Raw genomic sequence first — 17107 nt, forward strand, 5'->3', positions numbered from 1 at the left:
GGGTGCTAAAGTGATAATTACTGACTTGACATAGGTAGCCTAAATGTTATAAGTTTGTGCTGCAAGATTTCAGGTTGAGCGTAGGCCTACTCTGCGTGAATTTCAATGGGCCGAGCAACTACAAATGGATCACTGTGAGGTCAGTGCAGAGCTGAAGTACAAATACGTGCCCAATAACCTGTAGCTACAATTATACATGCAGCTAATGGTAGCCTCATATTGCAATTAACAGAATATAAATATAAAGATTTACAAAGAATGTTTACGGCATTTACTATCTAACTGAGGTGTTTTGGAACTAATTAGCAGGATTACTACAAAGTAGGCTACACACAGCAATACACTGGTAAGAGCAAATTGCATTTAACCATGCGGGATTTAGCGCCACCAAAGACGATTGTGATTGAAGAAATGCAAACAACCCAGAACGTTTTTTTCTCATATTCCAGAATGCATCTGTGGTGTAGCCAGAGTTTATATATTCTCAGCACTGTACAGATAGGTCTGGCAATGCCAGACTATCTACGTCCACACTGCAACAGAAAACCATGTTAATGTTCCACTGTGACACACATCTTCTCTGAAGATAATAGCCTACCTTTAGGGAACCTTCCCAGAACGTTCCCTAAAGCTAAAATATTTTGGAACCTTCAGCTAACCTTCCTGGAACGTTCTCTTAAAGTTGTTTTTGTTGAACTTTTAAAGAACCTATAGGGAACGTTCCCTAAAGGTTCTCTTAAGGTTAAATTTTTTTACCTTCAGCTAACCTTCTCTGAACGTTCCCTAAAGGTTCTGTAAAGGTTAGTTTTGTAGATTTTTATATTTTTAATACACATACACATTGTAGGCTAATTTATTGTTTTGCTATCAAAACTTAAATTCCCTCTAAAATGGGCAAACTAATTATTGTTGTGCCATATTTTTATACATATCCACGACTTAAAAAATACAAATACACAGAAATGGAGACCATGAAAAATACACGATTTTAGTTTTTTTTTATATAAAAAATCAAACATAAAATCACTCTGATCTGTGTCGGCCATGAATGTATTAAATTAAGAGAACGTTGTCTTCTATATTTATGCTCCGCCATTGCATGGCCATTTTTTACACTCATCTCGTGATGTAGGATGTATTGGATGTAACCTAACTGGCCGCCCCCAGTGTTTGGCGCGCATGCGCCTGAAAGAGACACGCCTCTTCTTTCTGCAAGCCATGTGGCTGTCGTTGGTAAATAAAGACCTCTGCTAATTTTTAACTTCCATTTTACTCTGAACTTTGTATACAAACGCTGACTTTTGCACTGTCGGAGCAGCCAAAATGTCTGCGTGCGTCGTGAACCTCGAGGCGCAGGTGGAGTCGGTGCTCGGAGCGCTGGTCAAAGCTGCCACGGTGGAGTTAACCAAACTGTTCGAGAGCAGATACCGAGCCTCGGCGCTGGATGTGGATGTGGGCCGCACGGAGGACAAAAAGCAGAATGAGACACTGGATAGTTTAACGACTGAGGACACCACACGTAGCATCGGAGTGCAAGTGGACGAGGACATTTATCTGCCGTTTGAGCTTTCTGGTGTGTGTCTTTGGAGCTTTAAATGCTATGACTTCCTGTTTACGTCCTCGACTAGGGTGCAGGGTAGGGTGACCAGATGAGAATGGGTAATACGTGGCTAGGCTATATGTAGTTTGCTGTTAGCGTGGAGCCTGAAGTCGGAGCGCCCCCCCCCCCCGTGTGAAACACCAAACTCCTTCCTACATACATTGCAAAACGCTTTGTTTGCATTGCGGAAAACTGCAGTAATCCAGGGGTATTTCCCTACCCAGTCCTCCCCGTACCTGCAGTTTTTGCTTTTTAGCTACGTGTTGATCTTGATCGGGTCCCGGGACACCAGCCTGAGCCTCCATTTCAAAAATGAATGAATGAAAATTTGCGTTGCAACTTGCAGCCGATGGGAGCGGGCTGCAGGATGACTCAATCACTATGAACAGTTTTTAATGTTCTATTAATGAACTACTCGAGAGTCAAAAAAAAAAAAAAAAAACAATACTCGAGAGTCTGCTTTTGAGACTTTGCTCTAATTTTCAGGACAATTAGGGCAGGATTCGGGACAACTGCTTGGATTTCGGGACTGTCCCGAATTTTTCGGGACGTCTGGTCACCCTAGTGCAGGGATAGATGCATGAGTGCACACGAGTTGCTTTACAAATCCAGAAAGATGATCATCGTGTATGCACTCCGCACACATTCAGCTTGATGCTTATGTACATTAAGTTCTTGCACACGCTTTATTCATTTGAATTTGAACTGAACTCCTGCACGGTGTTCCCTATTGCAAACGTAGTGTAAAGGAATGTGTGCGTGCCCCTGTCTTAACCCCTCCCCCTCTTCTCCACAGGACTCTCAGATGGGGATTGTTTGAGGGACTGCAGGGAGGAGGATAAGGAAGTGGAGGTGGAGGGGTGTCTCATTCCATCAGAAATCCTCCTGTCTGAACATAATGGCCAAGTTGACCCAGAGTGGTCACCTCTGAAGGAACAGGTTAGTGAGGATATAGGGGTGTGACAGGCTGAGTCAGTGATACTGTGACATTAGCACGTCATCACATCATGGCCTGTTTTTATAGTATCTTTAAATAGGATGTGTTGTCCCAGAAGCCCATATGAGACTTTATTAAAATGATATGTAAACTTGAAAATACAACTCTGCAGTAGCATTATAGTTTCAGTAAAAATGAAAAATGCAATAATCAAATTTGATAATTGCATTTTCATTTGCAATAAGCGATGCAGTGTGCAAATAAAATGCAAATTTTCATTTTCACATACTGCATCGCTTATTGCATTTGAAAATTTTCTGAAATGCTGTTTTCATCTTTCAAATAGTTAGAAAATTTGCATTTTAATTGTGACTCAAATAATGCTTGCACAAATTGAATGGTCATAGAACGGCCATACAAGTATGTACAAATTAAAATTGGAATATTGCATTTTCATTTTTGCCCAAATAACACATACATATGTGGAAAATGATCATCCTATTGTGGAATTATATTTCCAAGTTTACATTATAAATTTAAAAAAAAAAGTCCCCAATGGGCTTTCATACCCTTAGTTGTTGTTCAGATAACATCCAGTGCAACATGCAAATGTGTTATGTTCTTTCTTTAAACAGGTTGTGGCAAAGACTGTAGATATGGTGGAGTTGAGCGGGATTGAAGCAGAGTCTCCAACTCAAACAAAAGTTGTTTTGCATGGTAAGGAAAAGCACCGTGACAGTGAGTTGAAATCCAAGGCTAAAAAAACACTGACAAACGGAAACAAATTATGCAAATGTTTTTAATCCATGTAGAATTATTGTGTACATATTAACAAGTAGGACTGCAACTCTTGTCCATTAGTTTAGATTACAAACAGCACATTTTACAAATGGGAGTTGCGAATAAAAGAAAGGGGTCCGAGATATTAACAGGACCAGTATTTGTTAGGCCATTTTATTAACTTCTAGAAGTTGGAAGTTTTTCGACCAATGGATCACATCCTGGAAATGTGTTGCTAGAAACAAAATACTTTTTTTAAAGAAGCAACATTGGAGAGATAAAACCAATGTTGTGTCCAATATTTATATGCTTGTTAGGTTGATTTGATGCAAATCATCTGTCTTATCTTTGGTTACGCTTTTTTCTCCTGCATTGTGCTGTTAAAGAAAAACAGACACACATAAACGTGACCTATCCCTGTTATAAACTGGCAAGTGTCGTAATGCATGCTGGGATAGGCTCCACTCCACAGTGAACCTGAAGCACATGGGAGAAGTTGGTCTTCAGGGCTCTTAGACCAAAAACATTTTCTGCCAGAACGCTTCTTAGGTTAAGGCCACACAACTACTTACATAAGTTTAGGAGAAGATAGTGGTTTGGGTTCAAATAAACCCTTTCAGGCAGAACACCCTAAAAGATAACTTCTCCCGTGTGCGACCTTGAACAGGATAAGCACTTTAGAAAAACGGATGGATTAACTAATTAAATTACACATTAAATTAGCATTAGCTAATTAAAGCAAAGCATTAAAACAAATAACAGGGATTCTAGTCATTGCACAGACACAAGTGTCACAAATTGTCCCACTTAAAGGCTTAAGAACACCAAGTGGTAGCCCTGGGGAAACTACAACATGGACACACTTGTGTCTCCCCCACAGAGTTACCTAGGTGAGGTGAAGTCACACTGCCCAAGCTTACAGTAAAGTGTGCAGTTACATTAAAATGTATGTATATGCTGAAATTTGCCACACCTGATAATCAAACATCTTAAGCAAATACGGCTAATTTTGTCTTATGATAACTTTACTTTGGATTTAAAGATGCCCTGAAGCTAAAGAGAGAAGACAAATGTGTGATACCTTGGTGCACTACTTAGACTTTTCACCACTGCAGAACTTATTTAAAACTTTAGCCCTGTTTGTCACTGATCCCCTTTCAGTCAAGCACCCCATTACTGTTAATCTGATGGCAATTTAACATGTTTGTGTAATGTCTGAATAAGCACAATGGCCATTTACCAAGGTAAAACATGCAAAGGAAGAGCAATACGCATCTTGTACCGCCTTCAGTTCTAAGATCACTGCAATACATTTCATGTCTTCTCCCAAAATAAGTTTTAAAATCCATCAGGGGTGCAGCCTGTTGGAGAACAAAACACACTTGTCTTCCTTATTGTAACACTTTTAACTCACTGCTGTTCTCTCTCACACACCAGCTGCCAAATAATGTGCAAGCATTGTCTCTTCCCATAAATGTACACGTCTGAATGACCAAAAGTTATCACTTTAACAGAGAGATGAAGCCATCAATCATACATATTCCATGTATGAAAAGGGACTTTTTATTCAGTCAGATAGCAGATAAACAAGAAGCTTTCTAAACATGGTGGAGGGATGTTGAAGCTGAATGAAAAAAAGGATGGTGGGAATGTACAATATAACTGAAAATGCATCTTAATCTTTTTCAGTCTCCGCAGAGAAATTAAGACATGGACCTAAGCAAAGCTCACCAGCTAAACAGAAGCTTATCGTGATCCAACCAGATACGTGTGATATCGTTTCTGGAGAGAAGGTTAAGTTTGTCTGCCCGTTGATCCTCAAGCCAGAGTCTCCAGCTCCCAAAACTGACAGTTCAGAGAAGCCTGTTCAAACCGAGCCTCAGCAAGTCTGTGTCAGCACCGCCAAGGGCACCGCCTACAGCCCGTCCCCGTCTGATGGAGCTGTGACTCCTGCTCAGGTTGGGGTTTGGGAACGGATCCGCACGCCAAAGGAGACAGCAAATAACCTCCACATGAAACTGAAACTGACTTCTCCAGAGCAAAAGCTGATGAGTCCATGTGTGGTACAACTGGTGGACGTGCTCACGGTGCCTGAGTCAGCGATGAAGCTTCAGGATGCTGTTGTCAAAGGTCATGATGCTAACTGCAAAACTGGTTGGCCTCTGCCCAAAGACCTCCGCCGCCACCAAGGTCTTCACACTGGCCACCGCCTCTGCTGCTTCACCCCCTGTGAAAACGGCGTTTGGCGGCTTCAGAAGGTGGTCACCCACTCCCGTGATGGATACCCTTGCAGCATCTGTGGGAAGACGTTCAAGCGGAGGAAGATTCTCCGACGGCATGAGCGCTTTCACACTGGAGAAAAACCATACCCGTGCACTATGTGCGCTAAGTCGTTTGCACTGAGGAAGAGCCTCCGACGCCACATGAGGTTTCACACGGGGCAGAGGCCGCACACCTGCACGCAGTGCGGCAAAAGCTTCCGCCTGCGAGACAATCTGAAAGCACACCTGAGGTTTCACTCTGGGGAGAAGCCTTACAACTGTGCCACTTGTGGCAAGATGTTCAGGATCCTAAAAAATCTGGAGAAACACAAAATGAGCCAGTGTGGATTCTTTGTTCCTTCATTCAGGACAATTGCTGGCTTGTAGCAGTGTAAAAACAGCTGTCAGTGGCTGGTTGTGGGGGTTTCACCACTTTCTACCTCAGACTGAAAACACTGTATCGCTTTTGTAGAATACTGTCGTGAAATGTTCAGATAAGAAAGTTAAAAGGCTATGAGAGCATTAAGCATTACTACTACTTGACACTTTTTTTGCATAATACCTTTTGAGAAACAGGATCAAGGGTCCCCTCCACATGGCACAGTTAACCAAGTATACTACATATGTGCTGAAGAACTTCAGATTGGAGATTGTTGTGTCTTGTAAATGGGTTGGAACAGCGGATGTATAATAACAACTGGATACCAGATCTAAAAAATGGTGCCTATTTAGTTCATTGGAGTTGCTCGCCTGGTTTATACACTGAAAACATTTCTAAGCTTCCGGATTGACTTAAGAGATATGCGGCCCACTGGATGTGTGCAGTAGTGTTTGGACCGCTGGCCCGCCCACTCAGCCCATAGACTTTTATATCACTTTCCTCGGCTGGAGGGAAGTTTTTCAGATATCAAAAGTCCAAGGACTAACAATTCAGAATAGAAATAGTCATAATCAACCTGCAGTTTGCAGTTTGTTGTGTGCTGTCAAAAGTTTAACAGGCGTCTCTTTTACAATGGTGGCCTATGGGGAAAATCTTCTTTTGAAAGATAATGGGATAGAAGGGATAAAATACAGATCCTCACCTGCCAGCGTTCCACTAATGTTTCTTTTGGATGTTTATACTTTTTTTACTTTACACTATGTCTCTTATCAAAAAGTGTTTGGTTTTGTATTCATGTTATGATAACTGAATGTATTTAGACTTCTTTCCTGACCTAGATGTCAAAGACTATCCTTGCTGACTTTATAAGGCAATATGTTTTAATGTTAACGTGTACATATGGCCAAACAAATGTCATTGGATGTTCTCTTTTTTTGAAACCGTTTAACAAGGTTTTTTATATTACCTAATACATGTCTGTGTTCATTTTTTTTTTTTTTTTTTTTTTTTCTGATGCTATATACAATTTTCTTGTGTATTAATAAAAAAGACGTTTTGTGGCAGATAATTGAGTTATTTTGTTGTGTAAATGCAACAACACTCCAACACTACATTCAGTCTGGAGGAAGGGCAGGACTTTGACTTTGGCTATATGACCATTTCTACCGGGTAGCTTATTCTATAATAATATAACAATTTGTTTTTGTTTTATTTATACTTTTTATTGAGAATAATCCAAATCTGCATAGTAACTAGTATGCTGTAATGTAGTGGAGCGAAAAGTACAATGCTGGCTTACAAAATGCAGAAGAGCAGAAGTAACAACATGGGAATACAAGTACATTAAAATGGTACTTAAGTACAGTATTTAAGTAAGTGTACTTAGTTACTTAGTTAATAAGATTTTGGTTTCTTATTCCATTGGGATGAATATATTTTTCCCATCATGCTTTGGGTGATAAACAGGAAGTGTAATGTTGCCATGGAGCGAGCCTGATACATCAGCGGGAGTTACGGTAGTCAGTTAGCTCTGGGTTACAGGAAAAGATGACTGAATACGTTGATTGATGATTGATACAGGTCAGGACATAATATATTACATACATTCATGGCTTTACCAGTGCCGCGGTTTTTAACTTAATGTGTACATTTTGGTTAATTTAGCTGGCTACGCCATGAAAAGTCTGGTTTGTTTTGTTTTGTTTAAACTGTAATGTTAACCAAAACTAGACTGTAAATAGTTGTGGATTAGCTAGGTAGGTAGCTAACGTTACCTAGCTACTTCATGCTCAGCAAAATGTGACTTTAGTTTAATCTCGCTGGACATAAGAGAAATGGAAAGAATACATTAAGTAAATCAACACGTTTTTTTCCCGGCAAAGTTATGGCTCTGACTTTTAGTGTGACGTAGAAGATAATCAGCTACTTGGTTCAAGTTATAGACAGTTCACCAGAAGTCCATGGGCTGTATTGCATTAGCTACGTTATCACAGTTGTATAGCTCCTACACAGCCATATGGTACAGCCACACAGGTGTTTTCAGTTAATTTGGCTGATCGGACTGAGGAGGGAGCCCAAAGGTGGAACCAACATTAATGGTAGCTCTGTACAGTTGGGCCACGATAACAGTCGGCATGCAAAAACAGCAGGACTGGACTTACAGTTGTACACTTTTATTGACCAGAGCCAATATACTCGTGTTAATGATTAGTCAAGATGACATTTGGAGGAAAATAACTAAGAGGTCGATATGGCTACAACCGAAGTCTGCCTCAGAAGTCTAATTAACCCACAAACACGTGTTTATTTTCAATACAATCTGTGTGAATAAAAAAAGTAGCAGTTTCTAAAAAATGGTTGTCGTGTTTTTGTAATGTCTAATAATGACATTTTGGTTATGGAATCCTGTATTCAACTTCCTAATATCTCGTCTCTAATCGCTCCTCCTGTTAGGCCCCGCCCCACCAGGAAGTACAAATATAAACTCAGCAGTGCTTTCACTTTAAGCGTTGTGTGTACGGGGGATAAGACAAGCAATACTAAGGGCATCAACTTTAGCTTTAAAGGTAGGAATAAGTGTACTGATCTTGTGCTAAGGCTGGTGGGGTAATTCATAACAAATGAAACAAGTTTTTACAAAGGCAGCAGCTGAGTGCTGGACGAACTCTGCAGTTAACTACTTCCTGTCTGCTTTTTTCATGCACACTGGCACTCTTTGAAGAAGAGGGATCAAGAATGGAAGATACCCAGAAAACAAAGCTTGAGGAGTTGCTGATGTGCCCAGTGTGCCAGGACATCTTTAAGGATCCTCGGCAGCTGCCCTGTGGACACAGCATGTGTATGGGCTGTCTGGAAAACATGATGGGTCACTCCTCAGACATTCCCTTCCGTTGCCCAGACTGTAGAGCACACTTTGGACCGATCGTTGGGGTGCAGAAGAGCTACGCACTGGCCAACATCGTGGAGGACCTTAGGGTGAACAGGAGGAGAAGGGTATCTGCTATAATCACTTTTTCCACCTACAATCGTTTTAATAGTGACACTTAGAAGATGTAGAGAATAAACTAGAATAGTTGTGGACTGGTAAAACTAATCCTCAAAAGTGGACAAAATGTCTAACACACCTTTTCCCACATGCCATTATCTGATTTTTGTAAACAGGAAGAACAGACAAAAAGTGTGTACTGCGACTGCTGCCTGGAGAACAAAACTCTGGCCATGAAAACATGTCTAAAGTGTGAGGTGTCGCTGTGCAAAGAGCACATCAAGGACCACCTGGAGCTGCCGGTGTACACGGGACACCCCTTGGTCAGGCCTCTGAGTGACCTCCTGGAGAGGAAATGCCCAGAGCACGAGGACGAGGTGCTGAGATACTACTGCAATGCGTCCAGGCGCTACATCTGCAACGTGTGCGCCGTGGAGAGCAAGCAGCACAACCTGGCCACTGAGGCCTCCTCCGTCCTGCGGAGACAGCTGACTGTAAGTTTTGAATACCACTCTTTTACACTATATATACACAGGAAAAATCTTGGCATCTTTATGTATGGATTATGGAAGGAAGTTTGTGATAGCAACAGTTTCTTGTAAACAGAGTGGGATTAACCACATTGACATAGGAGATTCCTGTTGCTGCATGTCATGTAGAAAAACAAGATTTTCTGGTCCCTGAGAATCTGAAAGTTTGACTTTTACCTACCCGCTCCACCTAACTCCACCCCATGGATCACTCGGTCATTACAAATTCATGCTGTGCTGTGCAGAAAAACTTTGTGCAACCTATAGACCCAATCTCAATGTTCGTTGACAATAACTTCCGGGTAGAAAAGTCCTGCGTCCCCGTACATACAATTTAACGGCGTTTAGCAAACAATACTCTCATCTCATTCATCTAAAATGCATGTTTTGATGCTTTCACACATACTCACTAACATTAGGTTGGAGATCTAATTTACCTGTTGGGCCAGAGACTAAAGACACTGACACCACCCAAACTAGCAGTTAGTCCGACCGGTGGTGAGATGTTGCTGTTCATAATACTAGATTTGGTTTATTAAAGAAACTAGCAAAGCAACACAGTACAGAAAATAAGCACAGCAGAAACAAAAGTTTGCCAATTTCACATATCTCCGCAATTCAAATCAACTGCCTGAACTGTGTTTTAAATTCTAGTGGGAATCCCAGAGTTTCCAAATTTAAAAATAGATTCCAGATATATTATACTGTCAGATAGTGTAGAATAAGATGTTTTTTTCCACCTATAAATAAAAGGACAACTGGACGTTAAGGGGTTTAAGTAGAGCTGTGTGTGTATTCAACAGGAGTACATGGATCAACGCTTCAACATGCTCAAGGAGCAATCCAGTGAGTCTGTAAAAAAACTGCAAGAAGACATTCAACGTGAAGTAAGCTCGGTTTACTAAATTCTCAATTTCTGTGACTTTAACAGTTTTGTTTTCAACACTTCAGATCTAAAATGTATTTTCCTCCTGACAGAAACAGAAAGTGAACCCCGCCGACTCATCCCTCAACAGCGTCACAGTGGTGCTGCTCTGTTTGTGGTTCATTGTTCTGTATTACGGTAGGAGAATGACAAACTCTACTGTTGTGTTTGTCTTTGTATGTGTGAACATTCACTCACTGATGTCTATCTTTGTTTCCCACCAGCCTACAACTACTCTGTGGAAAACCAGATGCTAACAGAAGCGCTGGACAAGCAGCAGAACCGCGTGCATCACATTTATTCCACCATCGCAGGTAAGAAGGAGGGTAGTTAGGAGGAGCAATACCACTTTCCTATTTCTCTGTTAAATATGAAGCTGCCGGCTGCAGGTGGTTTGGTTAGCTAAGCATGAGTACTGAAAGCAGGGGCAAACAACTATCCTGGTTCTGTCCAAAGGTAATTGTTTGTTTAATCCGTATAAATACCAAAGTGTAAAAATAACAAGTTGTGGTTTTACTGGGGGTTATGAGTTGGACTATTCCTTGGTTAGGCACAGTCTTTGCTGGTTGCCAGGCTAGCTGTTTCTCTGTGCTTTTAGTCTTTATGTTATGTTATGCTAAGCTAACTAGCTTTAGCTTCATATTTACAGTGAGAGTGGCATCGTCCTTCATATCGTACTCATGGCAATACAGCGAATAAGCGTATATTTCCAAAAATGTCAAACTATTCCTTTAAAAGCCTGATAATGGTACATACAGTAAAGTAGAAATTCTCCATCTCGGTGCTGAGCCAACGTGTAAATCAAAGATATACAAATAAATCTGTGACCCTTTCTCAAGGGCACAAGTTAAAGTCAACTATTGTCTGATCTGATGCACCACTTACAGGGCAACCTCCTTAGGAACTCAGCCAACTTTTTTTCTTTTTCTTTTTTAAATCCCCACATAGAACTCTTGGTTGATCATCCAATGAAGAGCCACAGACTTCCAGAGACAGAAGATCAAGGTACAAAAAATTATCTGGAACATTGGAATAGAAGTTTAGGTTAAAGGGCATTCAGATGTGTGTGTGTGTTGGAGTACATTGACTAGCCAGATGGAGATGACCCAACTTCGAGAGAACCTGTGTCCTGTACTGTCAGATGTGGCAATGTAGATAGTCATTGTTTTCATTAAAGATAAATAAGCAGACAATGATTGTGTTTACATGCACATTAATATCCTGGTTTTGATCATATACCAGATAGGATGTCAACATGTTATGTTATTCACATCACTGTTATCATGATTTTAATATTATCCAGGTTTCTGATTGTCTGCATCGTTTCTGTACCAACTGAGTTGCCTCAATATTTGAGGATGAACTCTGTTTGGTTTCTGGCTGCCTGAACTGAATTTAGCTAATCTTCAGTAATGGAGGATGAGAGAAACAACAAAATGATTATTTGCATCACTTTATTTCAGCTTGTACACCATCATTACATTGTTAAACATCCGATTCTTCTGCTTTACTTACTGACCATTTCATAACTTAATTTGAGGACACACCTGCGAGCATTGCAAAGAATGGACAGAAACCTAGATGAAGTTTAATAAAGTTTAAATTTCCAGTTTTTATCAGAGTGCATCAGCTCACTCATTTCCAGGTTAATCAAAACTGGGATAAGGGCTTTTTCAGGTTCCTGAAACCAGGGTATGGTGTTTACATGCACAGACACTGAAACACACAACCTGGTCACTCCAATGACCAATCATAACATGGACAGTAGTGTGCATGTAAACACATTTGTTATGCTGCACAGAGTCTCAAACATTCTAAAAATGCACAGAAAATATGTGATATGAAGGGCAGCACACAAATACTGAGCATTATGATTCAAAACCTATTAATGCACAATGTAGATCAACAATTGCACATGTTAATTTCCAATATTATTTGATACATAGCTGAATGTTTCTTTGTAATATCTTTTTAACAAAATTATGTCATCACCTAGGATTTTTAGAAATAATTTAGTTTTTCTTAGTATAAGTCATTATATTAATTTCTAAGTCTTGCTATATTGAGAAAAAGGTTTATATATCTAGCTGAAACTTGCAGACATTCACATCATATCTCCTGACAGTCATTGTTGCCTATTTGCCCATTTGATTTTGCATATCTCTCTTTCTCTCCATCTTTACAGAATGATGTATGTGTGAAAGTACAGTAAAACCGTACATGTGTCAGAGTCACGACAGTTGTGATAAGGCAGGCTTGTAGAAAGGTGAAATGGTGACCTTGAGGGGAGTGGTGTGCAATAAAATGTTCCTTATTGCAAATATCTAAACAAATCAAAGGTTCCTAAAAACTTTCATTGAGACTGCATACAGGACATTTTTTACCCTTGTTGTGCATTTTTGGGGTAATAATACAAAAATGTTTTTATGCAAAAATGAATATCATATCAGTGTTTGTGATGTTAAACATTGAATTCATGAAATAATAAAATGCATAACATGCAAAGATCTAAAACATCTTGGGTCACTTTTGACCCATGTTGTGCTTCAGATGGTAAAATGTAACTTTTGCTGAACAGCAAAACAAGTGACAACTAGAAGATGCATTTCCTGCAGAAAATGCTTGTGAATGCTGAAAAGCTAAATTGCTAAAGCTTAACTGGATTGCTGGCATGATGCATAAGAAGAAGGTGAAGTAGTGAGAATAGTTGGGAAAAGTGGGAATGGTTTTAATTGGTACGAATTTCATTGAAATGTTAAAGTCATAGTATAGCATGTCAAAGTCCTAGTATAGGTATGTCGAATAAAGTGATGTAAAAGTCATAATATAGTTTATCGAAAAAATGTCATAGTATATTATATCGAAAAAAGTTATAGTATAATATGTTGAAAAAGTGATCCATCCGAGGGTCAGAGTCTGCAGTGCCCACTTGCTGGTGCTAGTTGCAGCAGTGCCGTACTGTACCGCTGATTAAAGTATTTTGAAAACCGTATATTATAGTATGTTGAAAAAATCCATTGTTTTAGTATGGTTAGTCTTACTTTGCCAGACCATCCTCCACACGCTACTAGTCCACACAAAAAACATGCTCTGGTTTATTGGCATTTCTTTTAACCAGTCACAATCGTCATAGGCAGAGCTGCAAAATAGCCTGGGAAGGAACATGTTTTGGTGGAACGTGTACGTTCAAAAGTTGTTTTAATCATGCGAGAGAAAACTCAGATTAGACAGAGTGTAGCTAGCTGTCTCAATTTACCCTGCAGAGATCTGAGGAGCAGTTAACCATAGTCCTCAGAAATCCACAGTTTAAAATTCCAACATCAGCAAAAAGACATGCATCCGGCGGAATTTCCTGCGGAACGTCAGGATATATATTATGGTATGTCGAAAAAGTCATAGAATAGTATGTCAAAAATGGACCTAGTATAGCATGTCGAAAACATAGTAGGCTATGTCAAACAAGTCATAGTATAATATATTGAAAAAAGTGATGGTAAAGTATGTCGAAAAAAGTCATAAAGGCATAGAATAGTTTGTCTAAAAATGTCACAGTATATTATGTTGAAAATAGTCATAGGATGGTATGTCAAATAAAGTCATAGTATAGAATGATGAAAAAAAAATCATAATGTAGTATGTAGAAAAAAGTCATGGTGTAGTATGTCGAAAAAAGTTATTGGATAGTTTGTCGAGAGTGATAAAACATTCATAGTATATTATAGTATGCCAAAGAAAGTCTGGAAGAACATGCAAACTCCAGCCGCTAGGGCTCCGGGACGCCGGCTACCAGCGCAGTTGTTTAGCCGCCATTAGGTGACTGCGAGCCGGTGTTCTGACGATCTATGCTGCCTTGTCGAAAAATGCTACCGTAGCGCAAATCGATAGTAGACTCTATCGAGTCGCGCTGCCCTATCGAAATGTGCTTCCTTATGTGTTCCCATTTCCAATTGTGCAGGCAGGCTGAATACCATAGAGGTATAACTCTAACAGTATTGACATCTTATGTTTATTTGAGAATATTTTGATACTCCATTATATATTGAATATTTCAGTGGTAGCATATTCTGATATGACAAATATACCCTATCAAATAATGCTCCCCCAACAGAATCATTATATATTGCACCACTACTCACTCCATGTGCACTGTAAAGAGATAAGGAGCATATTTTGATATTCTATTAAATTATATTTGTTGAATATTTCAGTGGTAGCGTATTCTGATAGAAAAATATACCCTATCAAAAGGCACAATGAATAAATGATTTATTAGATATTACTCCATTAACCACAGTATCGACCACATGTCCGACCGCAAGGATGCATAGATTTATGGGCGGGGAATCAGACCACGCTTGTGGGTCGTGCGCATGCGCAGAACCGCTAAGTAGCACATCTCGATAGGTAGCATAGATCGACAGAACACCGGCTACAGGCACCACCAGATGACGGTCCTTTCAGGGGCCGTGGTAGTGAGTTTAGCCGGAAAAAGTGAGCGTTAAGCAGCGATGACAGTTAGGTTTAGGCACCAAAACGACTAGCTAAATTTAGGAAAAAGATGGTGGTGTGGTTTGGATTAAAACACTCCCGAGGAATAAACAAGCGCTTCCTGGCTGAAGGTATTTTGTTTTCACCGTAAAGGGAACGCTCCCCGGCTTGAAAGTGCCATGTTTTATGTTGACACCAGGTTGTGCTATTTCATTTTGAGATTATTTTCCGTGGATATTGAAGTTCATAAATAAACTGTTTGGCAAGGCTGTCCGAGTGGCCCTGTATCCATGGTATTGGAAGGGGGATTTAATTATTGCATGTTTTGTTTTGTTAGTAGTTAGAAAGCTATTACTGAATCCCTTAAAATTCAAGAAGTAGATTTACCACTTTAATTGTCATGGGCATGTATTATACATGTGGGTAGCATCAGAATGGTGTATAGGTAAACCCAATAGTCCATCTGTCTCTTAGGATTTCTCATGTTGGATCTGAACACAGCCAGTCCTTTCCTCGGGGTCTCCGCTGACCTCCAAACAGCAGAGAGAATAAAAACCAAGCTGGACTATCCCAACAGTAATAGTCGCTTCAAAGAAGCCCCGCAGGTCCTCTCTGCCCGGTGCTTCTCCGCTGGTAACCACGTCTGGGAGGTGGAGGCTGAGGGATACTGGGACATCGCCGTGTCATACAAGAGCATCCAACGTAAGAGCAAGGACAGCAGCGCCTTCGGAAACAACACAGAGTCCTGGAGCCTTACGCACAATGGCAAAGGCGCACTGTTTGCCTACCATAATAAAAGAAAAACGGTCCTCTCTGGAACCTTGCAGAGCAGCCGAATAGCAGTGATGGTTAATTTTGAGAAAGGCAACATCGCGTTCAGTGCTGTGGAGTCCACAATCACACCGCTGCACGAGTTCAAGGCTAAACTGACTCAGCCAGTGTGCCTGGGTTTGGGGCTTTATCGTGTGGATCCACCCAGTAGAGCCTCTATTGTCAAGGCTTCATGAAAAATCCTGCAAACTAGCACATTATTTAGCTAACACTGGATCCATACAGTCTTAAATCCAGCTGTAATCAAGGAGAACTATGGATTTGCACTAAAAGTTTAGGGGTCTGAGAATAAAGACCTGACTACGTCCAAGCCAAATAAAATGGAACATTTACATTTCCTCAGAAATATATTTTTATATTGCAAGATGTTTTTTTAAAGTATGTATAGTAGCCTATGTGTGATTAACTGATTGTTCCTTTTTGTTTCAAATGGCTTTGTTGGATACTGGATTCTGATTAGTCAATTGCGACATTCTAGTCTGTTATTTCTGAATAACAGACCGTTGCTGTGGACACAGTTCTGATCATAGATTTTGGAGAACCATTTTTTTATCAATAAAATCATTTTTAAATCAACATTTTGTGTCAAATTAGTGACTTCTTTAAGAGGTAGTCTGTGATAAACAAGACCTTCGTGTCAGGGTCCTTCATCACACTGTTGGGGTTCAATTTGCAATAATGAGCCGCATGCTCTGCATATATCCCCTTACATAAATGTAATTCCCCGTGATATACTGTAAGACTAAAATCGGGTTTTCTGGCACACCAAAAAAGAAATTAAAGGTCCTATGACCTGTTGCTTTTTGGATGCTTTTATATAGGCCTTAGTGATCCCCTTATACTGTATCTGAAGTCTCTTTTCCAAAATTCAGCCTTGGTGCAGAATTACAGCCACTAGAACCAGTCCCACAATGAGCTTTGTTTAGTATGTGCCATTTGCTATTGAGGAGGAGAGAGGGGGGGCAAGGTGGAGAGTGGGGGTGTGGCCTTGACCAACTGCCACTTTGCTTGTTTGAAATCCATGATGTCTCTCTCTCTCATGGGCGGGCCAAATTCTCTGGGCGGGCAAAGCAGAGAAAGGGGAGGTAATCTTGCTCCTTATGACCTCATAAGGAGCAAGATTCCAGATCGGCCCATCTGAGCTTTCATTTTCTCAAAGGCAGAGCAGGATACCCGGGGCTCGGTTTACACCTATCACCATTTCTAGCCACTGGGGGACCATAGGCAGGCTGGGGGAACGCATATTAATGGTAAAAAACCTCATAAAGTGAAATTTTCTTGCCATGGGACCTTTAACTCTTCAACCTTCAGCTCAATATTTCAAAAACGGGTAAAACTACATACTTTTAAAATAACTCAAAATAACAAATAGACAAATGTTGAAGCCGAA

General features: G+C 40.3%; 2 protein-coding genes across 6 annotated transcripts; both read left to right on the forward strand.

Moving 5' to 3' along the window:
* The first annotated feature begins 1141 nt into the window (after positions 1-1141).
* On the forward strand, positions 1142-6955 carry LOC114565243 (zinc finger protein 232). The gene is made up of 4 exons (XM_028593165.1): positions 1142-1573; positions 2397-2539; positions 3173-3254; positions 5007-6955. The coding sequence occupies exons 1-4, from the start codon at positions 1324-1326 to the stop codon at positions 5963-5965; spliced, it is 1434 nt and encodes a 477-aa protein (XP_028448966.1). The 5' UTR covers positions 1142-1323; the 3' UTR covers positions 5966-6955.
* A 472-nt stretch (positions 6956-7427) lies between these two features.
* LOC114565898 (E3 ubiquitin/ISG15 ligase TRIM25) lies at positions 7428-16293 on the forward strand. Of its 5 annotated transcripts, none has more exons than XM_028594217.1 (9): positions 7428-7538; positions 8412-8524; positions 8680-8951; positions 9120-9437; positions 10277-10360; positions 10452-10536; positions 10623-10712; positions 11347-11403; positions 15361-16293. In XM_028594217.1, the coding sequence occupies exons 3-9, from the start codon at positions 8694-8696 to the stop codon at positions 15891-15893; spliced, it is 1425 nt and encodes a 474-aa protein (XP_028450018.1). In that variant the 5' UTR covers positions 7428-7538; positions 8412-8524; positions 8680-8693; the 3' UTR covers positions 15894-16293. The 5 variants fall into 5 exon arrangements, with proteins under 5 accessions (XP_028450018.1, XP_028450019.1, XP_028450015.1 ...); XM_028594218.1 differs by having other exon boundaries at positions 8683-8951; XM_028594214.1 differs by lacking the exon at positions 8412-8524.
* Positions 16294-17107: the final 814 nt, after the last annotated feature.

Source organism: Perca flavescens, chromosome 12 (assembly GCF_004354835.1).
Source record: "Perca flavescens isolate YP-PL-M2 chromosome 12, PFLA_1.0, whole genome shotgun sequence".
Taxonomy (NCBI): Eukaryota; Metazoa; Chordata; class Actinopteri; order Perciformes; family Percidae; genus Perca; species Perca flavescens.

Bases quoted from the DNA above. Each gene is read 5' to 3' on its own strand.
- LOC114565243 (XM_028593165.1), top strand. From the start codon at position 1,324: ATGTCTGCGTGCGTCGTGAACCTCGAGGCGCAGGTGGAGTCGGTGCTC. The intron at 1,574-2,396 runs GTGTGTGTCTTT...TCTTCTCCACAG, and splicing joins TCTGCCGTTTGAGCTTTCTG to GACTCTCAGATGGGGATTGT. The intron at 2,540-3,172 runs GTTAGTGAGGAT...TTCTTTAAACAG, and splicing joins GGTCACCTCTGAAGGAACAG to GTTGTGGCAAAGACTGTAGA.
- LOC114565898 (XM_028594214.1), top strand. The intron at 10,361-10,451 runs GTAAGCTCGGTT...TCCTCCTGACAG, and splicing joins AAGAAGACATTCAACGTGAA to AAACAGAAAGTGAACCCCGC. The intron at 11,404-15,360 runs GTACAAAAAATT...TCTGTCTCTTAG, and splicing joins TCCAGAGACAGAAGATCAAG to GATTTCTCATGTTGGATCTG.